This window comes from Vigna angularis, chromosome 1 (genome assembly GCF_016808095.1).
Source record: "Vigna angularis cultivar LongXiaoDou No.4 chromosome 1, ASM1680809v1, whole genome shotgun sequence".
In the NCBI taxonomy this organism is placed as follows: Eukaryota; Viridiplantae; Streptophyta; class Magnoliopsida; order Fabales; family Fabaceae; genus Vigna; species Vigna angularis.
The window spans coordinates 18316552-18337724 of NC_068970.1; the positions used below are offsets into that span (position 1 = coordinate 18316552).

Sequence of the window (21173 nt, forward strand, 5' to 3'; positions counted from 1 at the left end):
AGGTTTAACGATTTTAAAAACTATGTTTGAGCAAATAATATAGGCTTTGAATATTTGAGAAACTATTAAATACTAGATTTTAAACCTCGTCAGTTGTACTTTACTTATATACTTTTTATTTGTTTTTAATATATTTATAATGTATATACATCATACATAAATAAAATTATCTACTTTCAAATATTTAGGAGTATATTAAATATAATTACACTAAATTGAGCTAACGATTAACTGTATTTATAATGAAACAAATATTTCCTTCCAAAACATTAAGTCTACTAAATATTATTGTTGATTTATTCTTCTTCCAATGCTAATTATAAGTATATGTTTATAGTTCTCTGGGAATATAAATACAATAAATATTAATGCATAGCACATAATTATTTGTTATTATGGAAATTACGTTAACAGATACGTGTATTTATAATTAATAATTTTTAATGAATCTATAAAATTACATTTATTTAAAATTTGTTGAAAAGTATTATTAATTTTAAAAACTATCCAATTTTTCATATTATTATAATTATAATATTTAATACAAGAAAGATTAAACTCAAACCAAAGGAAATAAATTGGCTTAACTTAGTAAACCGTGCATGTCAGAAAATACGCTGCCTAAAATTTCTAAGCAAGTTGCAAATATTTATGTCAAAAGATAAAGTGATTTAACATTGAAAAAAGAATTTTATGATTTTCTTTTTCTAGCAGACATTTTATATGTAATCTTTCTTTGGCGACAAAGTCCCTCTACCACTGGATTATTCCATTGTTTGGATAAAACAATATCTCCCACCAAACTCAAACCCTAGACTTTGTTTAAAAAACTCAAGTGTCAAACCAGTAGCGAAACACCATTTCTTGAGTATTTTGAGCTGAATTTAAAAAATCCTTTTTTATGCTGTTCAATTGATTATGAGCATACAATTTACAAGACGATTTTTGTAAATTTATGAATAATGAGTCTATACAGTTGTTCCATGCTCCGAATAGAAGCAGCAGCAAGGTAAACTGGCAAAACTTACCAAAGGTCATTATTGTGATAGAAACAATTAAGATAATTTAATCTAAACAATTAAGAAAAACGAACAACGCCATTAATCCTAGAAACACCTTATTTCCCCCACAAATTGGGCTCAGGGGAACAATTATAGAAAAGACAACTGTTGGTTTTGAATTACCAAATATTTTTTCCTTTAACTACCCACATAAAAGAAAAAAAGAAGGGGGCGAGGGGGAGTTTTGCTTTCACTTTGTTCGTGTAATGACTCTGTGAGTTAGATCTATTAGGGCTTTCCTTGATTTTCTTACTTCCTCGTCGTCACTGTCGGGTAAGGAATCAATTGCTGCTGCTGCAAGGTTAGCATGCTGCACGGCTAGTTCCCTTGTTCTCTGTATGCCTCGGCTCTTCCCTAGATAGTCCAAAGCCTACAAAGCCAAGATTGCAAATACAAAAATATGTGAACTGCGTAATATTAAGCTAGTTTGATGTGGATTTTCTGCACCACGAGTTTGGTTTGGAGGATAGATGAAAAGGGTTTAATTCAATCATAGTTGTAGGTTACCGTGAAGGATCCTCATATTTGCATTCCTGAACTTTGAAAGTAACTATGGTACGAAAACTAAATAAAACACACAGTAATTATGGATTTTGTTGACCTTAATAAAAGCAGGGAAAATCAACCTCACTTTTTCTCCTACTGCAATCTAAAAGTAGGAGACTACGGGACTGTCAGAAAGGCCATCAATGATCATCAAACTAAAATCGTAGAAATGACAAAACCAACTGCAATCACTTAAATGACAGATTCACGGAAGTTATCTGATCTAAACATGGTTATTTCTTTTGTTTAGAGGCACAAGAACTAATTATGTAGAATAAACGCAGCCATGAAACGTAATTTAACTTACAAGCTCAATATTGGCAGGGTTTTCAAAGCCCTCGTCAACAATTGCACGCAACTGTGGGAACTCCTCCATCGCAAACAGTATGGGAGCTGTCACAATTCCCTGCATTCATTTTTTGGACACTTAGTCATTCAGCAGGTAAAACAAAACACGACAGGTCTCACGAAAAATAAAAGGCAAAGCAAACCATAAAGTAATAATAAAATATTTTCTTCCAAATGACACCCAACCCAACATAGGTTTGTTAGCATTGAAATTTAATATCAGTGTAAAAATAAATATCTGCATGTTGTCAAAACAGGATCAAGAAATAAGCACAATAACATATGTTTACGGATATCAAATGAAATGTTTCAAGTCATATAATTTTTTGCTTAAATGCCCTTTTAATCCCCTCGGTCATTCCTATGTGAGTTCTCCCACAATTGAAAGTATGCAAATTGGATCCTTCAAGTATTGCGATTATATGAATTTGATCCCCTCATCAGTCTTCCATTAAACTTTTCCCAGACTTTGTTGGCATTTTGCTAGATGTATATGCTAACATGACTTAATTACATTAACGGTTTCTCACAATTGCAATACCAAAGAGACAAAAAATGCAATTAAGTCACAATAACACGTGTCAAGCAACACATCAATTGTCACATCAACAAAATTTATTTAATATTTAATGCAAGACAGATATAGGAACAAAATCATACTTTTACGATACTCGAACACTCTAATTCATGCACTAGGAAGCCAAAGAATCAAAATTGCACTATTGCCATATCTGAGAGACCAAAAGTGAAATTAAGCCTACTATTTTTTTATTCTTTATCTCATTTGGTAAGATTTATTTAAACATGAATAAAATTCAAAAGTGGATGAAATTTAAAATAGTAATAAATTATGAAATTACATGTTGAATGTCCGATAAAGAACCCTTTCCAAGGGATGCAGAGGTGCCAGTAAAATCAAGAACATCATCAATCAATTGAAATGCCAAACCCTGCAAAACAGTGCAGAGGGAAATAAGTTTCCAGTAAATTATAAACCGCAACATATGCATAACATGTACAGACAGGAACATAGATATCAACCAAATGTCGCCAGATAAAATGGTGGATAAGCGTTTGGCACAACAAAATTTCTAGTTTTCCAATAATTTAAAATTAAAAAAAAAAAGCTTGTAATATACACTATGTTTAATTCTTAGGAATGAAAATGTGTTTAGCTGATTCCAACAAAATTGTTTCGAATGGGAGATATGGGAATCTAACTTTTTTAGAGTTAAAAAAACAGTTTCATTGCAGTAAAAATAACACAATACAATACTCTTATCAGATAACTCAATATATTAAATAACTTTTAGGGCAAAAACAGGATGTTACTCTTTGATTACCAAGGCTCCTATGTTTGTGTGTATATTAAGAATATTCAGGACCAACTGAACATATTTTAGTAATTCTTAGGAATCATATTTTGGGGATTCATAATTTCCAGTGGCATGAAAAAAATTTCCCAGTACCAGACGTTTCAGTAGTTCCATTAATCTTATTATGCAAAGCCTTCAACTATTAATAATTAAACAAACTATTTACTATGTAAAGTATCATACTTCCAAGTATAAATCCATGAAAAATTGAATAATACAAACCAGATTTTTTCCATACTCAAAAGCAAGAATTGCAACTTCTGTTGTTTGCCCTGCAAGGATGGCTATTGCCTTGCAACTGTTTGATATTAAAGATGCAGTCTTGTAGTAGGTCTTTTCCATATAATACTCCATGCTGAAAACATTAACAATTATAAGAAACCATTCTAACCATATATCGGTGCCTTACATGCCCACATTCTAACGAATTAAGACTGATCTATAAATAAATGTTTGGGCAAAGGAAAATCAATGAATTTTTATAAAGAAAACATTAACCACTGATAGGATATAAAAATCTACAAAACTAAGGTTAACCTCTCGGCAAAGAAAATGCATAACTCAAGCATACCTACACTGTTGATCAGATGTTGTAGTCATTTGCATCGTCTCGCCAGTGACAAGATGCTCTACAACTTTTGCCAATAAAGATACAACCTACAGGGATGCAATCCTTACCATAGGCAGATGACAGAAAAATAATTGTGTGCCCCCATCAAGGAAACTAGATACATCACACATCTTTACAAGTTTTGTATGAATACACAGCATAGCACCCATTTAACTTACCTCAGTGTTTTTCAAAGAGGCAAGAGCAACGCAAGCCCGAGAAAGAAGAAAATCTCCAGCCAATACTGCCAACTGCATAGAAAAAGAAAAAAAAATAAACAACCTACGCCCGCCACTTGACAGTATGTGTATAGAAAATATAACTAAACAACACTGCACCAATGGCATATAATATGCTGGCAAACGGAACACAACTTTATATATACCTTATTGCCCATTACAAAATTCAAGGAACCAATACCACGTCTGGTATCAGCATCATCCAATACATCATCGTGAAGAAGACTGGCCACCTGTGATGACATCATGTCAACATTATTTGTAATAATGATAAAAAAAAATATTCTTACAACAGTATAAAGAGGGACTTTAACCATACAACCACCCACTTGGGTATATTTATACACGACCCATTCCTAGGACTAAAATTTTGAGGCATTAAGTTTTCTGATTTGGACATTTGCAGATGACCCAAAATAAGACTGAATACGCTTGTTACTTTATTGGAATTGAGAATAAACTCAACCTAACTCAGCCTCAAAAACTAACTCAAGTGGAGAAAATTGTATAGTCATTATAACAGGTACTTTACCCAATGCTAAACTGATATGGTATCTTAAAAATAATAACAATAATGAGAGCCTTATTTGACAGAGCACGTCAAACAGTGTATTTAATATCACACCTGCATGATTCTCATTTTCATATACAGAATTTTTCAGTTTGTTAACATGGCTAAACATAAACAATAAGTAGCTATCACTTCAGCGACCACATACAGAATACAAAATTAATATAATTAGAATTTAAGTTGGAAGATATTAATATCACAAAACTGGAGTGGTATAAAAAAAATAGCTCTCTCTGCTTCAGAAGAATCTTTCTCATATGCGCAAGAGCAGGGAAACACAACTTTGGTCAAAAATTTAATTTCCAAAAATCTGAAAGGTCATGCACAGTGGGTACAAGGGTTTATCAAAATGATATTTTTCAAACAAATAAAAGGAAAACTAAACTAGAAAGCACAAACGAATAAAAAAGGAACTACAGAGACCCAAGGCAAAATTTGCAATAGAGTTGTTTAGTCTTTTTCTTGTCTGAAATTGTTATTCCCTTTCCATAGAAACAACAACGAAGCCTTACCTCTTGGAATAAAAAAGAAAAAAAAAAAACTTTGCTTTATCTCACAAGGTGAGTAAGCTTTATCAAAACAAATTTTCAATAAATACATTTAACGCAAGATTTTTTTAACAGTTTCTCCTGGAGTTTTCATCAGCCTTCCTCTATTGGCCTTCTTACTGGAGCATCTATTTGTCTTCTGTAACGTTCTCAATATGTGACATTCCAGATTCATTCATTCTTCACTTTTCTTTTATCATTTGATCCCCTTACTAATCTTCTACCACAACCATAACCACAAATAGATCGAGACCATAAACACAATCATGAGCTGTCAAAATCAAAGCTAATTTGTAAAAAACATACACTGCGATAAAATTTCTGAAGGACTTACATGAATCATCTCAGTTATTTCAGCTATCCGTTGTTGTCTTAACCGTACATCAGTTGTCAAGTCACCTCCTAGCTCAATAGGAGCAGATGCTTCATTTATTGGTAGATTTAAGGCTGTTGCCATTAACAATAAAACCTGCAGAAACATCAAATCGTTAACCTGAATGCTGAATGTGAAAGAACGAAACAAGATTAACACTAAACAATACAGGAGAACAAAGACAAAATAATAAAATAGATATTTTATCACCTTATAACTATATGCACACTCAAAAGGGAAAAAAGATGGAGAAACAAACACCATAGTCATCAGAGTTAAATAGCACCATGAAGTGAAAAAGTAATAATGCTAGGAAGACCTCCTGATTCAGACATCAGAACAAGTAAAAATAAGCTTAAACATAAGTTGCACCTATTGTTAAAAATATCATTGTCCCTAACATAGCCCAAACTACTAAGCTTAAACATACGAAATTGTTTATGATGTGTCCATAAGCTGTTTTAGCTTATTTCAGTAAACTCCCTAAGATAACTTGTCAAAACAGCTTACAGCCTTACAACACAAACAATCTAACCCTTTTTCTTCTTTGATTATAAAACTGACTTTAATGCTCTTGTATGATAAGAATTTATTCAATAATCACGTAAGCAAGATACCCAAGCACACCCTTAAAACATCTGTCAACTGTCAATAATTGTATTTCACAGAATTGGGTAAACCTGAGCTCACGATACAACAGAGGAAATGAGTCAGTAAGTATGGATGTGTAAGCTTGCTTGTATTAATTTCAAAGGGGTAACTTGATAGTCAAGTGATTGTAAAAGAATTCACAACTTTCCAAGCATAACTTAATGCTCGTTTAGCTCCCACAATTACAACAATTGATGTGCAGATATTAAACCCAACAAAGTAATTGCTGCACAAGCATAGAAGATCTGCAGCAAACATTGATGCAAAAGAATATAAGAACATCTACATAGCATTGAGAATATGCTTACTGTAGGGCGAAATCGTTTTCCTTCCACTCCCATTTTGAAGAAGTATTCAGCAGCGGAGGCAAGCTTAGGAACCTGATACATAATAAACAATTCTCACCGTGAATTATGTCTGATTTCTAGGCAGCAAATGACCCAGCACTGAACCATTGATTCAATGCATACACTAGAAAGTAAATCAAGAACAATCTCATACCTCAGCAGCTACCATTGCTCGGAGTTTGTTACCAAGAAGTGACAATTCGTCAGCAACCAGTGAAAATGGATCATGTTCATCCTGAGAGCAGCACATGTATCATAATGGAGAATTAAATATAGATAGATAATTGAAAAATACATACAAGAGTCTTCAATGAATATTTCAATTTTTATTACGGATGTGTTTGGTTGGTTGTATTTTCGTCTTTTAGTTTTAAAAAGTATTTTATATAAAAAATTTCAAAAACTATTTATTTTAGTGGGTAGTAGAGGAAGATGTGAAAGATATTATGTTTTTATTTAAAAAATGAGTCAAAATAAAAAACTGAAAATAGAAAACCAAGACAACTAAACGATATTGTTTTTTATTTAAAAAACAAAAAAAAAAAGGTATATTAGCGTTGAAAACAGGCTTCAAAACTACTATCAAACAAGATTATTTTTCTCAAAAAATAAAATTAAAAATAGAAAAACAAGCAGCCCTAAATCTATCAGTATTTGTTCAAAACAAAAAAGGTTTAAGTTGTTCCTGAGAACAGATAGGGAATAGCACAGTGGATAAATAATGAAATTTGTATTACTTATGTTTGTCAATCACATTCTATTGCATTACAGCCCTGGGATGCTACCCATTTTTAGATAAGGAGGAACCAAATTACACCCTACAAGTTACCCCTACTATTATATCATTGAATAACTTTTTATTAGAAAATATTACCTCAATCTGCTATTAATTCTAAAGCCTTATTATATAGATCACACTCTACTTTATTACAGCCCTGGGATGCTACCCATGTTCAGATAAGAAACCAAATTACACCACTACAAGATACCTAAACCATTACATCATTCAATAAATTTTTATTAAAAAATATTATCCAAAAATCTACTATTAATTGAAAAGTCTTATTAAATGGATCATACCTACAAAATTTTACATTTATCAAAAATAGTTTAATATTCCATTGATAAACATCAAAATCAATGTCACATATAACTTTAATATGTTAAGTGAGAACTATTTGATGACATACTTATAGTTTTTAATTTTAATAAAATTTGACAAGAACATCCAAGTTGTTATATAGTTATAGTTCAACACTTCAATTGATAAAATCACATTTTGTATGAAGTTGTTGATAACTTCAGTGTAACTTACATTGTATCTAAAATTTCACAATAGAGTTCATCCTACTATTGCAGTCTTGGAATCAGCCACTGCACACTAAATTCCATGATTGATAATTGTGCTATAATGCCCTTGCTTTTTTCCTTTGAATAAATATGCATGTGACCACACTCATAAACACACCAACATGATTAGGGAAACTCTTTGTAATTAGGGTTTTTAGTAAGAGAATATAATAAAATTTAGAAAAAAAAAATGTTCCATTACATTTTCTGTCCCTCAAGTGTTGCGATTGTATGACTTTGGTATCCTATGTTTCAATTGTACCCACAAGTCCCTCAAGTTTTCTCCTATTTAAATCAAGTCCCTCCATCCCAATTCCATCTAATATTTTAAGTCATTGATTTGCTTAGAATGAAAAGACATTCCTTTTGTTGTTCGTTGGTGTTATAAAAACTATAATTTACCCTCAGAGCCTCATTAATATAACAACTAACTCAATACAATCATAAGATGATTTTAGTGTTCAAATATGTGTTTTTAAGCATATACATTGTATTTACTCTGTCATGACATGTTAGTTTGCCACATCAGTAAATCTGTTAAATATCGAATGGAGGGACCTGGTTGTAGATGGGAGAGAACTTGAGAGACAATTGGTGTTTTTGAAAACTAGCAGAACAAAATTCTACAATCTATCCAAGGAACTATAATGCAACCAGGCCATATAAAAACAGCATAACCGATTGAAGCAGTAAGAAATGGGGATTCCAACCAATGAACAGAAAAATGAGAAGTTACCAAGAAAGAACACAGAACTAACCTCAACTACGGAGCTGCTTTGTTGATGGATCAGATATCTACAACTATGCAATGCTGGTAGGCCATTTGAAAAATTTAAACTTCTCATAACCTGCATCACACCATAATCATTTGCAAGTAAAATTAAGTGTTGCAAGACGTTTTCCTTCAGAAGAAGACGATGTTATGAGAATGAAATAAGATAAAAAGATGATATTATGATGATGAAAGAAGACTAATTAACAGAAAGAGGATAAGAAGTTTTCTTTAGGTAAATTGATAAAAATAAAAATGAACCTACGAAAGAAGCAAAACCCAACCGCAATTTAGGGCCCGATTGAATACTAAAGGACAAAACTTCTTCCCTGAATAGTCTCTAGGCAATAGTGCAAAACATAATTTGACGTTAGTGAGTCTGAAATGAAGTTCCTTATAAGTTGAGCACCTTGAGAATACCATTGATCGAACGTTTGAATAACATTCTTATATTACATAACAACTACCACCAAGGTCACTTAAAGATTAAATAAATAAATATATACATATATATATATATATAAGTTAAAATGAGGATTTGTGGAAGAAGAACAATAGAATGCGATCTACTAAAAATAAATTAAGAACTCAAGTTCTACCATTAGAATAAAAATTAATGAGTATTCTTAAATCCTATGTGACAACAAGGAGCCGCCAAAAGAGATTTCAGAACCCAAATTTTCCAATGCTCTTAACCAATCAGACCTAAACCACTCATATAATAGAGCTCTCTTGTACCTCCAAATCTACTAAAGAGATTCCTCTCCACCGGGCACAGATATCCATTACTTGTAAATTACATTATATGATATAAACATAACTGTTAATTACTAGCAAAACATAAACTTCCTGTACAAGCAGGGAGGCTCAGTGACCACAAAATAGCTTAACCATTCACAATTCACCACAACAGATTCTACTTCCTCAAAAGGTTAAAGCACCATACTATAAGTTCTTCACTTTTGATTTGCAACAAGACAATTCTAAATTTGAGCTCCCAAGACCAGGAAGCGTTACTAAAACTCAGTCCCAATCACAAGTTCTACCGGTATAACTTCAAACAGTTAGTAGGCACATCGTTGATGTTTACCAATAGAATTCAGAAAGCAGTGATCCCGCATGCCGCATTGCCGAAACGAGATTACAATTAAAAGAAAAGGGGCGGAAGCAGAAGCAACAAAGTTTGAGACTTGAAATCGGACTACAAAAAATGAGGATCCCAAAACGCGCATGTTAAGTGAAACAACACAGAGCAAAAAGGTATGATAAAACAGAAAACCTGATGAGTAGAATCTCCACGCGAATGAAAATTATGCGGGATAAGAAACCGGTGGTTGTGGTCTCCAATGGACAGAAACCCCCGACATGAGTTGAAGCTTCCTCTGAGGTTTTTCGATATCCGAGAAAACAGCATCGTATACAACCAACGAACCAAGGCTTGCGAGAGACGGGGATGAGAGAGGATGAGGGCAGAGACTTTAAGGCGGCTAAGGAAAAATGGAATTAGGAATTGGGAGCCGTCGAAAGACAAGTAAACAGACTCCTTTGCCAAAGAAGGAAACGACCACCGAGTTTACAATGTGGTGACGACGGCGAAATACAGCCATATATATGAATTAATCCTAATTTTTCCAATATTCTTGCTCACTAATAATTTTTTTTTTTATAATTGACTGATAAATGTCGTTTAGGCCTGATACGGCTAGTTGCGTGCAATTTTGGGACATACACCCACCCCAAAGGGTTAATTTTTTTATGTTCATTTTTATTCTTTAACTACTTTCATCAAAAGGATACAAATAAACAAAAACTAAGCTTAATTGTAATCTAGCATGTCTATGTCCGTTTCTCCTAATCAATGAATCAAACTTTTGTTCCTTAATTCACCTTAAATGCGTAAGAAATTGTTGCTGACATAATAATTATTAAGAAATTTAGATAAAAGTTAATATATCTATTATAATAATAGTTTATAATTGAATGGTGGTGTTTTTTTAGCACTGGTTTACACTATTTATTCATTTTAAGATGTGAAATGATATGAATAGTCAACCAAAATTTTTTGGTAAATATTTAATTGAGTTTTAAAAAAGAAGAAAAAATGAGACTGATTTCAAAGAAAAGCCTGGGTTTTCTTTTATATTTAAGCATAACATAGCGTTTATTTAAAAAGAACGAATAAAAAAATTATATATATGTGTGTGTGAATGTGTGTTTTTTAATAACAAACAATTTTATTCAAATAAATAAAAAAATGTTGTATGGTAGAGTTAGTTCTTCAATGAGTTTTGTGTGAACTCTATAATTAGTTACGCATTCATTCTTTTGGTTTAATGGTTTTACGACCCAACTCACAATATTAATTATTTCATTGTGTCCAAGTGTGATCACATAAAGAACGTGTTTATATGTGCTTAAAAAGTAATTGTTAAAAAGTATTTTATGTATTTAAATGATTCTTATAAAGTAGATATTAGTGTGTTTATTTTTTGTGTCAAAAGATATATTTTGTAATTTTGTTTTCTTTTACTGTCTGTACCTACTTTTTATGAAAAGCAATTTCAAATTGTTTCTCAAATATTCAAAATTCAGAATTGATTGTTGTATTAAAAAAGCATTTTTTTTTTCTAAAATAATTAAGCAATTATTTGTTTCTAAAATAATTCAGAAGTGATTGTTTTATTTAAAAAAACTTGTTTTTCTAAGAGAATTACCAAACGAACTTAATAACGAGTCCCATGGAGGAGAAATTTAACTCTTCCAAGTTTTATGGTTTGAGATTATCCTCTCGGTAGTAGATAATGAAACATGTAAACAAATATTTGCATTAATTTAATTCTCAAAACTATGTTGTATGGTGGGGAAGAACTTTGTACTCAATTGGATTTTGTTTTCTTAAGATATTTGTATTTTCAAGTCCGTCTAAAGATATTATTAAAATTAATTATTATTGAAATATTGTCATTTTGTAATTTATGTTTCACTATGATTTTGTTTCTAAAATATATTTTGATCAATGAAAAAAAATTTTAAATTATATTTAATTTCGATTCTTAAAAATATAAAACTATTAAATATGACAAGAACATCTACCTATGTTAAAAAATTAACTTGTCAAATTTGCTTGATTTGTCAGTTAACTTGTCATCCACAAAATTAACTCTGTCATATTCATTTTAAAAAATCTAACGTATTCTACTACAATTTTATCTTGGTTTAATATCAAATTTTGTCTTTTATTTTGTTTAAAATGATTTTTCTATTTTTGAGTTGTTCAAAGTGATCTTATGTTATTATAAATGGTTCAAGTTAATCATTTTTGTTGATCGCGTCTATCGATGTAATATCTACCTTAACGGTATAATATTCACCTTAGTCAATCCAATTATTCATTAGTTAAAGTTATTGATGTGAAAAAATTAAAGTTAAAATTACAATTAGGTTATAAGCAATCTACTATCAAAGCTTAATTTCAAAAACATAACCCAAAGAACCTCAAAACGAAAGATCACATATTCCAAAAATTTGAAAAGTGTAAGATCATAATACAATTGCTGATAATCCTAAAATGTGAAATCAGAAAACAAAACCTCAATTCGAAAACCCTAACCTCCAAATCAAATTAACAATATGCATAAGAGAAACAAGACATAGAAAATTTCCAAATCAGAACCCTCAATCCCAAACGAAAACCCTAAAATCCTTAAATCAATAGACAAAAACCCAATCTAAGAAAGAAAACCCAACTTCGCAAGATCAGAATCCAAAAAATAGAATCCCAATTCAAAGCTCCAATACGAATAGAACTAAAACAAGAAGAAGGAAAGAATAAAAGTTTCATGCGATGCCAACCCAAAAACAGAGGAAAGGAAGAAGGAGGGTGTCTCCTTGCACGACAAGGAATCCACACTGTTGGATTTGTTCGAGAAAAAAGAAGTCCCGAAAATGAAAAGAGTTTATAAAATTATGATTAAGGTAAAAGATAAATTACCATTTAGAATTTGAACTAATAAAAAGAAAATTAATTAGATGACAAATTTTACCAAATTTTTCAACCTATTAGCACTTAATAAAAAACTAGACAGATAATTTAGTGATCAACTTAAATCAATTTTGGAAGACATGATATCACTCTGAATAACTCAAAAAATAGGAGAATCACTTTAAATACAATTAACAAAATTAAGGACAAATTTGATATTAAGTCTTGTTAACTTTGTCTTTTCATAAATATTGCTCGCATAAAATAAAATATAAGTGCATGTATATCCTTAAATCATGTACTAACCAATCATTTATAATAAAATGTTTATTTTATGATAAGTCTTAACATTTAATAGATGCAACATAATGCTAAATAAGCACATGCAGAAGAATTTATTCATAAAAAATCGAAGACAAACAAATTATTTAAACATAACACATATATGTATATCCACGAGTAGGCATGAAAAAAATATATTTTTAATTAAGATTATTATCATTTGTTTCCATTAATCAAAACATCAAATTAGGATTTCTCAAGCTTGTATCTAACAAATTACATGGAAAGAACAATTTTAATTTTAATTTCTAAAGTACAAAAATAAATACTTTCATGTTCTTGTCAATAATTATTAAGTAAAATTCTAGTAATGAAAATTTGGAATAAATTAATAATTAACATAGAAGCTTTTAATTTAAAGTGTAAGAATGAACATTTAAAAAAAACACCATGAAATTCTTAAAAAGATTGATGGTAATAAAATTTTGATAGAGTCAATGTGACCTTATCTCTAATCGATGTGAGATTTTCAATATCCACATACTCATACCATATTAAAAAGTGAATTTAAGTATAACATTGTAAGATGAGGTTTGCATGCCACTTATATATTATAATTTGAGCTTAATCGATGTGAGACTTCCAATAAGTAACTCTATTGTTTGGATTTATAATTTGCTCAGAGGAATAATTTTTACATATAAAAAAATTGTTTATGTTTTTTTTATATATAACCTTAGGAAAGTGACTTGATTATTAATATTAGTTTATTAATTAAAAAATTATTTGAATGATTGAATCTCAATATTATTGAATTATGTTTGGTAAGTGTTTATTTGATGGATTTTTTATTTTAATACTTTGATTTCAGTGACTAGATCATGTTAAGTATAAAGTTTATTTAAATTGAATTTTTGAATATGGTTTAGATAAGTAGAGAAAATTAATATATATTTCTTTATGAATTTAATGTGAGTGTGAACATGTATACTTGAATTTAGTAAAAAAATATATTTAAATATTGATTTGAATTAATTTTTTCTTTTTGGAGGGGGACGTGGAATTTATGTGGTTCTGGTATAAGGATTGATTTTTCTACTCAAACTAACATAAAGACATAACTTTACTCTGCACCTTATTTTCATTCAAGCCAAAATAGATTTGAAAATAATAATATTTTTGACTTTATTTTCGTTCATTTAATGTTTAATTTTATATTTTTAAATAATTTTTGTGGTTAAAAAATTAATTTTATTAGAGTTTTAATTTTAATTGAATTGCTTAAAATTACTGATTTTTATTAGGACTTTAAATATATATATATATATATACATATATATATATATGTGTATATATATATATATATATAGTGCTTATATTATGTAATACTTTGAAATGCTTTATGCTATATATGAACCATAATTAGGTTATGTTATATATTTTACGCTTTGTTTTAAAATGTTACATATATCATCTATCTAATATTTCCAAGAGAATAAAGGTAGTTAGTTATACGAACACAATAATAATTTTTAATACCATATGTACTATATTGAAAATGTGGAATGTGTATGTTGAATATCAATTATTGTGATACATTAATGTAAAATGAATGCAGTTAAAACTGCCATAAGAAACAAAACTAGAGAAGGAGAGGTCATCCGTTATTCGTCCAGCACTATCTCATCGGACAGTGTCTTAAAGCTCACAAAAATGACTTCAATGGCATCCTCCAATTTCTTGGTCTTTTTCACCCTTGTATTGCTTTGCATGATCGGTTCAAGTCAGAACAAGTGTGATTTCGAGGCAATTTTCAACTTTGGTGATTCAAATTCAGATACTGGTGGCTTTTGGGCAGCTTTTCCTTCTCAATCTGGTCCCTTTGGAGTGACTTACTTCAAGAAACCAGTAGGAAGAGCTACTGATGGGAGACTCATAGTTGATTTTCTTGGTAACTAAAACTCTGTCATCTTAGTTTTCTTTAGGTTTTCTAATGTTTCAGTTTAACCATTGTCAGAATTTGTTCATTTTCTTTGTTTTTGTATAATATCTCTCGCCTTTTATGAGTCTGGACATTGAAGCTAAACGAAGAAGAATGAAAATTTTAAGGAAAGATTTAAGCTTTTGGTTCTGCTCTCCTTGTTCATTAGGTGAGACCTTATCGATTTTTATAAAGGGTAAGATAAACACAATTTCACGTGACAAGGGCACGCTTAAGTCCTTTTTATATATAAAGAAAGTATCTTTTTTAATAAAATAATCACTTATTGCGATTATTATCTTGTCTGGACTTCTGTTTTCAGAAGCAACTTAAGTTTTATAAAAATCATTTTTTAACCATTGCTATTTTTTAGTACAAACAAACAGAGTCAAGTTATGTGAAAATTAAACTCTCATCCCCACTGGGAAACATAGATCATTCAGATTTTATTGATTCACGTGACAAGGTCATGAAAAAATTCAACATGCGCCAGTGGGAAACATGGATCAGCAGATTTTATTGATTTTGTTTCAGTGTTTCGTTGGTGTTTCATACAGTATCAGTGCTTCTGATTTGCATTGCAGGTACTAAGTTCTAACAGCCAAGACAAACATGTTACTGAAATTTAACAAAAGAAAGAAACTGACTGCACCATAATGATAAAGTCGGTGCCTTGATCTTTGGCTGTAATATATCTGCTTGAAATTGGGAAATCTAACAGAGTTTAGCAAATTTCTCCTAATCTGTTATAGAGTTGTATGTATCCTACATTTTTCGTCTGTTAATGAGAAAATCTAAGACTTGTCTTTATTGCTGTCACACTCTTACTCACAAGAAAAAACGCCCAGCTAGAAAGAGTTGAATAGCTGTGGGTTGTCATTATCTTCTAGACATCACTAGTAATTAATGGTGTCACTTTTTAATACGTCTCTGGGACTTCCTGAACTACATGTTCACCTTCTTACCTTTCAAATGTTTCAGTTTTTTTCCTTTTGGGAGTTCAAGAAAAGAAAATTTTTTAAATTGACAATTTTCTCGTGTATTTTGCCATTTATCTTTCATAGATTAAAGACATGCTTTAATGCTTGAGCTGTTATATGTGGAGCAAACAGTCAATTTAGTATATTCTTTCTCAATAAAATCTGTTTTATTCACTGCAATATGAGAACCATTCTATCAGTAGTACAGTACTAATATTAGAGAAGCTATATGTTGCATTTCATTGGGCAGCTCAAGCTCTTGGATTGCCATTTTTGAGTCCATATCTGCAATCAATTGGATCTGATTATACACATGGAGCTAATTATGCTACACTGGCATCTACTGTGCTTCTACCTAATACTTCTTTGTTTGTCACTGGGATCAGTCCCTTCTCTCTTGCCATCCAGCTCAACCAAATGAAGCAGTTCAAAACCAAAGTTAATGAAGTGCATGAACAAGGTACAAAATGCATAAACTTCCTAGTTCTCACTCTGTCTTTTAATTCTAAAGCATTGTAATAGTTTCTTTTGATTGTTCCTCAGGATCCAAGCTTCCTTCACCAGATATATTTGGAAAGTCTCTTTACACATTCTACATTGGCCAAAATGATTTTACTTCCAACTTAGCTTCCATTGGCATAGGTGGAGTACAACAATACCTCCCTCAAGTTGTTTCACAAATTGCTGCTACCATTAAGGTGAGATTACCATAACAGTCAACAACAACTAAAATCTATAATTAGTGAAAGAAAAGATGTATAATTGAGTTTAGCTCAATGAATTTATAGGAGTTATACAATCTTGGAGGACGTACATTTTTGGTTCTTAATCTTGCACCAGTGGGATGCTACCCTTCATTCTTGGTCCAGCTTCCTCATAACAGTTCAGACATTGATGAGTTTGGATGCTTGGTTTCTTACAATAATGCAGTAAGGGAATACAACAATATGTTGAAACAGTCACTGAGACAAATCAGAGAAAGTCTTTCCAATGCTTCTGTCGTTTATGTGGATACTTCCACTGTTCTGCTGGAGCTCTTCCGGCATCCCAATTCTCATGGTTCAAACACAAATCCCTACACTTGTTTAAGAGTACCGGAATTTCTTCGTTATTTTTCTGACTTTTATCTCCTTTGTGAAACAGGGCTTAAGTATGGTACAAAAGCTTGCTGCGGCTATGGAGGTGGTGACTACAACTTCGATCCTAAAGTTTACTGTGGCAATTCCAAAGTGATAAAAGGCAGCAAAGTGACAGCAACTGCATGCAATGACCCCTACAACTACGTGAGCTGGGATGGAATTCATGCCACAGAAGCTGCAAACAAGCTTACTACCTTTGCAATTCTTAATGGATCCTACTCTGATCCTCCTTTCCCATTTCAGGATCATTGTGATCTTCAACCTATACATTAATCCATTTCTTAATTAACAAATGATGAAGTCCTAATTCTGGCTCAGCTGTTTAATAAATTTTTCCAAGAAATCAAATTTCTTATGACGCAAAATTTCCAAAACTGAAAAAAACAGTTTGTATTGGTAGATGCATCGGCTTACAATTCAGTCAACAGTACTAATAAAGAAATTGAAATGAAGACAGGGATGACAACAGTTACGTAATCGATTACCATATGTCGTACTCGATTACATCGCGATGAAGTTGTTAAGGAACATGACTACTTTCACTTTTTACATTGGGAGGGCTTAAGAGAAATTGTTTTGGGGTGGTGCACTATAAAGTTGTGTGAAGTCTGCATTGCTTATTCTCATAAAATAATATATGTTTCGAATTTGCCGAAAAAAAATGTAAGACATCATTAAAAGTGACATTCTAAATGACAAACATGGGCTAAAATATAAATGACAAACATTCATTAAAAGATAGTTGTTCTGTTCTTTTAATATATATAAAAAATACTGTCATAAATCACATTATTAAATGTTTTTTTATTGTTGGAGGAAATGTTGTAAGGACTCATAATAATTCTGAAATTTGTGGCAACACTTTTCCATTTCCATTTTCATCCGTTGTACATAAATAAACTTTCAGAATACAAATAAAAGAGAAAAAATAAGAAGAAAAACCAAAGCCGCCATTGACCTGTGTTGAAGTCTTCCTCTAGTTGGAGTTCCATGCTATTCATATCTGATACAACATCATAAGCAAAACTAAACATTGATTACCATTTTTGCATGGCGACTGTTCAGCTCTGTGTGGCACTTCTTTTCCTTCTTCAGCTCTCATCGCTGCAGTTCGCTTCACTGGGCTACAACGTCCCAGATAAGTACTTCATAAATTGTGGGTCAGACAACAGTGTCACCGAAAGTGGAAAGGTCTACGTTGGTGAATCAACACCTCAAGCCACTTTTAGCAGCAGTAACACAGAAAGGAACCAGTCATCGGTACCTTCTCCTCTTTACCAAACAGCAAGGATTTTTCGAAGGGAATCTTGGTATAAGTTCAACATCGATAATAATGGCACCTACCTGGTACGCCTCCATTTCTTCCCTTTCTCTTCTCCCACTAATCTTTCCTCTGCCAGCTTCAACGTTTCAGTTCCTGGCTTTTGGTTGTTGCAAAATTTTAATGGTAGAAATGATACCAATAACAACTCTGCTTTAGTAAAAGAGTTTTTCATGGAAATCAGTACCCCCAGCATAAAAATAACTTTCAGACCTCTGGAATCATCGTTTGCGTTTGTGAATGCCATAGAACTGTTCGTACTTCCGCTCCATCTGATATCCAACGATGTGTCGCGTTTCACTCCGATTGGGGGTACATCTAACTTCAGCGAGGGTTTGTACTCTCGGGTGTTGGAGACCAAACACAGACTTAATGTTGGAGGCCAAACTACCAGAGATATCTTATTAAGAAACTGGATTCCAGATGATATATATCTCACTTATCCTGAAAACGCCAAGAATCGTACCCCTTACCAGGCTCATATCGTGCCCCGTGTAGGTGATGACTCCGATAGTCCAAACGCAACTAGTTATACTGCGCCATCTGAGGTGTACGGGACTGCTAAGGAGTCTAAGAACATCTCTGACAATGCCACAGACTTGGGACTTTTCAACCTGACATGGGCTCTTCCGGTGGACAACAACACAGATAATTTCCTTCGGCTTCACTTCTGTGACTATGTCAGTGCACAAGTTGGCCTTACATACTTCGAACTTTCCATTTATGACTTTCATGTCATGCAGGTAAATAGTGACGAAAACGTGTCTAAGGAGTTGCCTGCCCCTTATTATTATGATTTCGTGGTGAGCTCTGACAACTCTGGATATATTAAGGTCAGCCTAACACCTAATGGAACCGCTGCCATACCAAATACCTTTTTAAACGGGCTGGAAATAATGAAAGTGATTGAATCATCAAATTCTGTCCCCCCTGAGTTGGACGAAAACGGTTCTGGGCATAATCTTCTTCCTGTGTTGCTTGGTTCAGTTCTCGGTGGTTTAGTCTTGGTTGTTGTTGTGGTGCTACTTGGCTTTCTTTGGCGTTCTAAAATGAGGAAGGAAAAGCCCGTTGAGAATTCGGACTGGTTGCCAATCCCCGTTAATGCTGGAGGGAGTTGCTCAAAATTCCCTTGATTGATCTTCAACTGGCAACTAAGAACTTCCACGCAAGTCAGCTAATTGGTAAGGGTGGTTTTGGCAACGTCTACAAGGGAGTCCTCAAGAATGGCATGACGGTGGCGGTGAAAAGAAGCCAGCCAGGGTCAGGTCAAGGCCTTCCGGAATTTCAGACAGAGATCATGGTTTTTTCTAAGATTCGCCACAAGCACCTTGTTTCCTTAATTGGGTATTGTGATGAGAGGTTCGAGATGATTCTGGTCTATGAATACATGGAAAAAGGGACACTCAGGGACCATTTGTATAATACAAATAAGCCAAGCTTGTCCTGGAAGGTGAGGCTTCAAATATGCATTGATTCTGCCAGGGGTCTTCATTACCTTCACAAAGGAGCAGCTGGGGGAATCATTCACCGTGATGTTAAGTCCACAAACATATTGCTTGATGAAAACCATGTTGCTAAAGTTGCTGATTTTGGTCTTTCAAGGTCAGGTCCTGCTGATACTCAACCTCATGTCACCACTGGTGTTAAAGGCACTTTTGGGTATCTTGATCCTGAGTATCTCAGGTCGCAACAGCTGACAGAAAAATCTGATATCTACTCATTTGGGGTAGTTCTTTTGGAAGTGTTGTGTGCAAGAGCAGCGATTGACCCATCTCTTCCAACAGATCAGATAAACTTGGCAGAATGGGGATTGCTTTGCAAAAACAAGGGGATACTCCGAGATATCATCGATCCTTCCATCATTGACCAAATTGATCAAAACTCACTCAGAAAATTTATTGAGACGATAGAAAAATGCTTGAAAGAAAATGGTTCTGATAGGCCAAGCATGGGTGATGTGTTGTGGGACCTGAAGTATGCTCTGCAGCTTCAGACAGGGCCGTATGAGGATAGTTTTAGTAGTGTTTCTGCATCACTTCAACTTCCCAATGTTCGTCGTCTTCCTTCACTCTCTATACTGAGTGAAGCGTGAAGCGGATGATACTCTTGTGAGGGGTGATGAATCCGATATTGCTATGGATTACGCTTTCCCCCAGTTGAAGATCGATGATGACAGTCATCCATTCGCAAATGTCTGGAGTGGGTAGCTGCTTTTTAAGATAGATTTTTCAACCCTTCCTTTTCTTTTCTGTAAGTTGTTTAAATAAAGTTAACAAAGCAATTGTAAACTCACTGATTATTAGTCAATTTCCGTGGCCGTAATAAATTATTGACGAATACTTTCATTTTATACAACACTTGGGTTGAATTTTGCGCTCGTGGATAAAATAATTTTATAAAACACTTTTCTGAATGTTTGCATTAGTTGATATCTTTCTATATTTTACATTATCTTGTATTTTACATGATAATGATACTTGATAATATATTTTTGATAATATTTTAACGTGTGTTATTATGTGATTGATTTATTTATGATTATTATTATTATTGATTGTGGAGTAATTTTAGACCAATCACAGAATGACATAGATTGTGTTAAAATATTGTAAAAAAAATGTTATTAAAGTATCATTATCCATTTTATATTATCTACTAATTTTATTGGTTGGAATAAAATTTTTCTTATAAATTAA

General features: G+C 32.4%; 2 protein-coding genes and 1 pseudogene across 2 annotated transcripts; 2 read left to right on the forward strand and 1 right to left on the reverse strand.

Moving 5' to 3' along the window:
* Positions 1–1015: 1015 nt before the first annotated feature.
* On the reverse strand, positions 1016–10396 carry LOC108323900 (solanesyl diphosphate synthase 3, chloroplastic/mitochondrial). The gene is made up of 12 exons (XM_017556714.2): positions 10072–10396; positions 8779–8868; positions 6825–6905; positions 6632–6703; positions 5634–5768; positions 4327–4413; positions 4121–4192; positions 3903–3988; positions 3554–3686; positions 2816–2905; positions 1915–2013; positions 1016–1431 (listed from the first exon to the last, which is right to left on the reverse strand). The coding sequence occupies exons 1-12, from the start codon at positions 10204–10206 to the stop codon at positions 1252–1254; spliced, it is 1260 nt and encodes a 419-aa protein (XP_017412203.1). The 5' UTR covers positions 10207–10396; the 3' UTR covers positions 1016–1251.
* Positions 10397–14677: 4281 nt separating this feature from the next.
* Positions 14678–17473, forward strand: LOC108342964 (GDSL esterase/lipase At4g01130). Its single transcript, XM_017580920.2, has 5 exons — positions 14678–15007; positions 16268–16477; positions 16561–16715; positions 16806–17076; positions 17161–17473. The coding sequence occupies exons 1-5, from the start codon at positions 14770–14772 to the stop codon at positions 17427–17429; spliced, it is 1143 nt and encodes a 380-aa protein (XP_017436409.1). The 5' UTR covers positions 14678–14769; the 3' UTR covers positions 17430–17473.
* A 134-nt stretch (positions 17474–17607) lies between these two features.
* Positions 17608–20781, forward strand: LOC108342971 (probable receptor-like protein kinase At5g24010; annotated as a pseudogene).
* Positions 20782–21173: the final 392 nt, after the last annotated feature.

Excerpts from the sequence above, each read along its gene's own strand:
- LOC108323900 (XM_017556714.2), bottom strand. The coding sequence starts at position 10,206 with ATGCTGTTTTCTCGGATATCGAAAAACCTCAGAGGAAGCTTCAACTCA. Across the intron at positions 8,869-10,071 it reads GTGGAGATTCTACTCATCAG|GTTATGAGAAGTTTAAATTT; the intron begins GTTTTCTGTTTT and ends GGTGTGATGCAG. Across the intron at positions 1,432-1,914 it reads ACCCTGCCAATATTGAGCTT|GCTTTGGACTATCTAGGGAA; the intron begins GTAAGTTAAATT and ends TTGGCTTTGTAG.
- LOC108342964 (XM_017580920.2), top strand. The coding sequence starts at position 14,770 with ATGACTTCAATGGCATCCTCCAATTTCTTGGTCTTTTTCACCCTTGTA. Across the intron at positions 15,008-16,267 it reads ACTCATAGTTGATTTTCTTG|CTCAAGCTCTTGGATTGCCA; the intron begins GTAACTAAAACT and ends TTCATTGGGCAG. Across the intron at positions 17,077-17,160 it reads CCGGCATCCCAATTCTCATG|GGCTTAAGTATGGTACAAAA; the intron begins GTTCAAACACAA and ends TTTGTGAAACAG.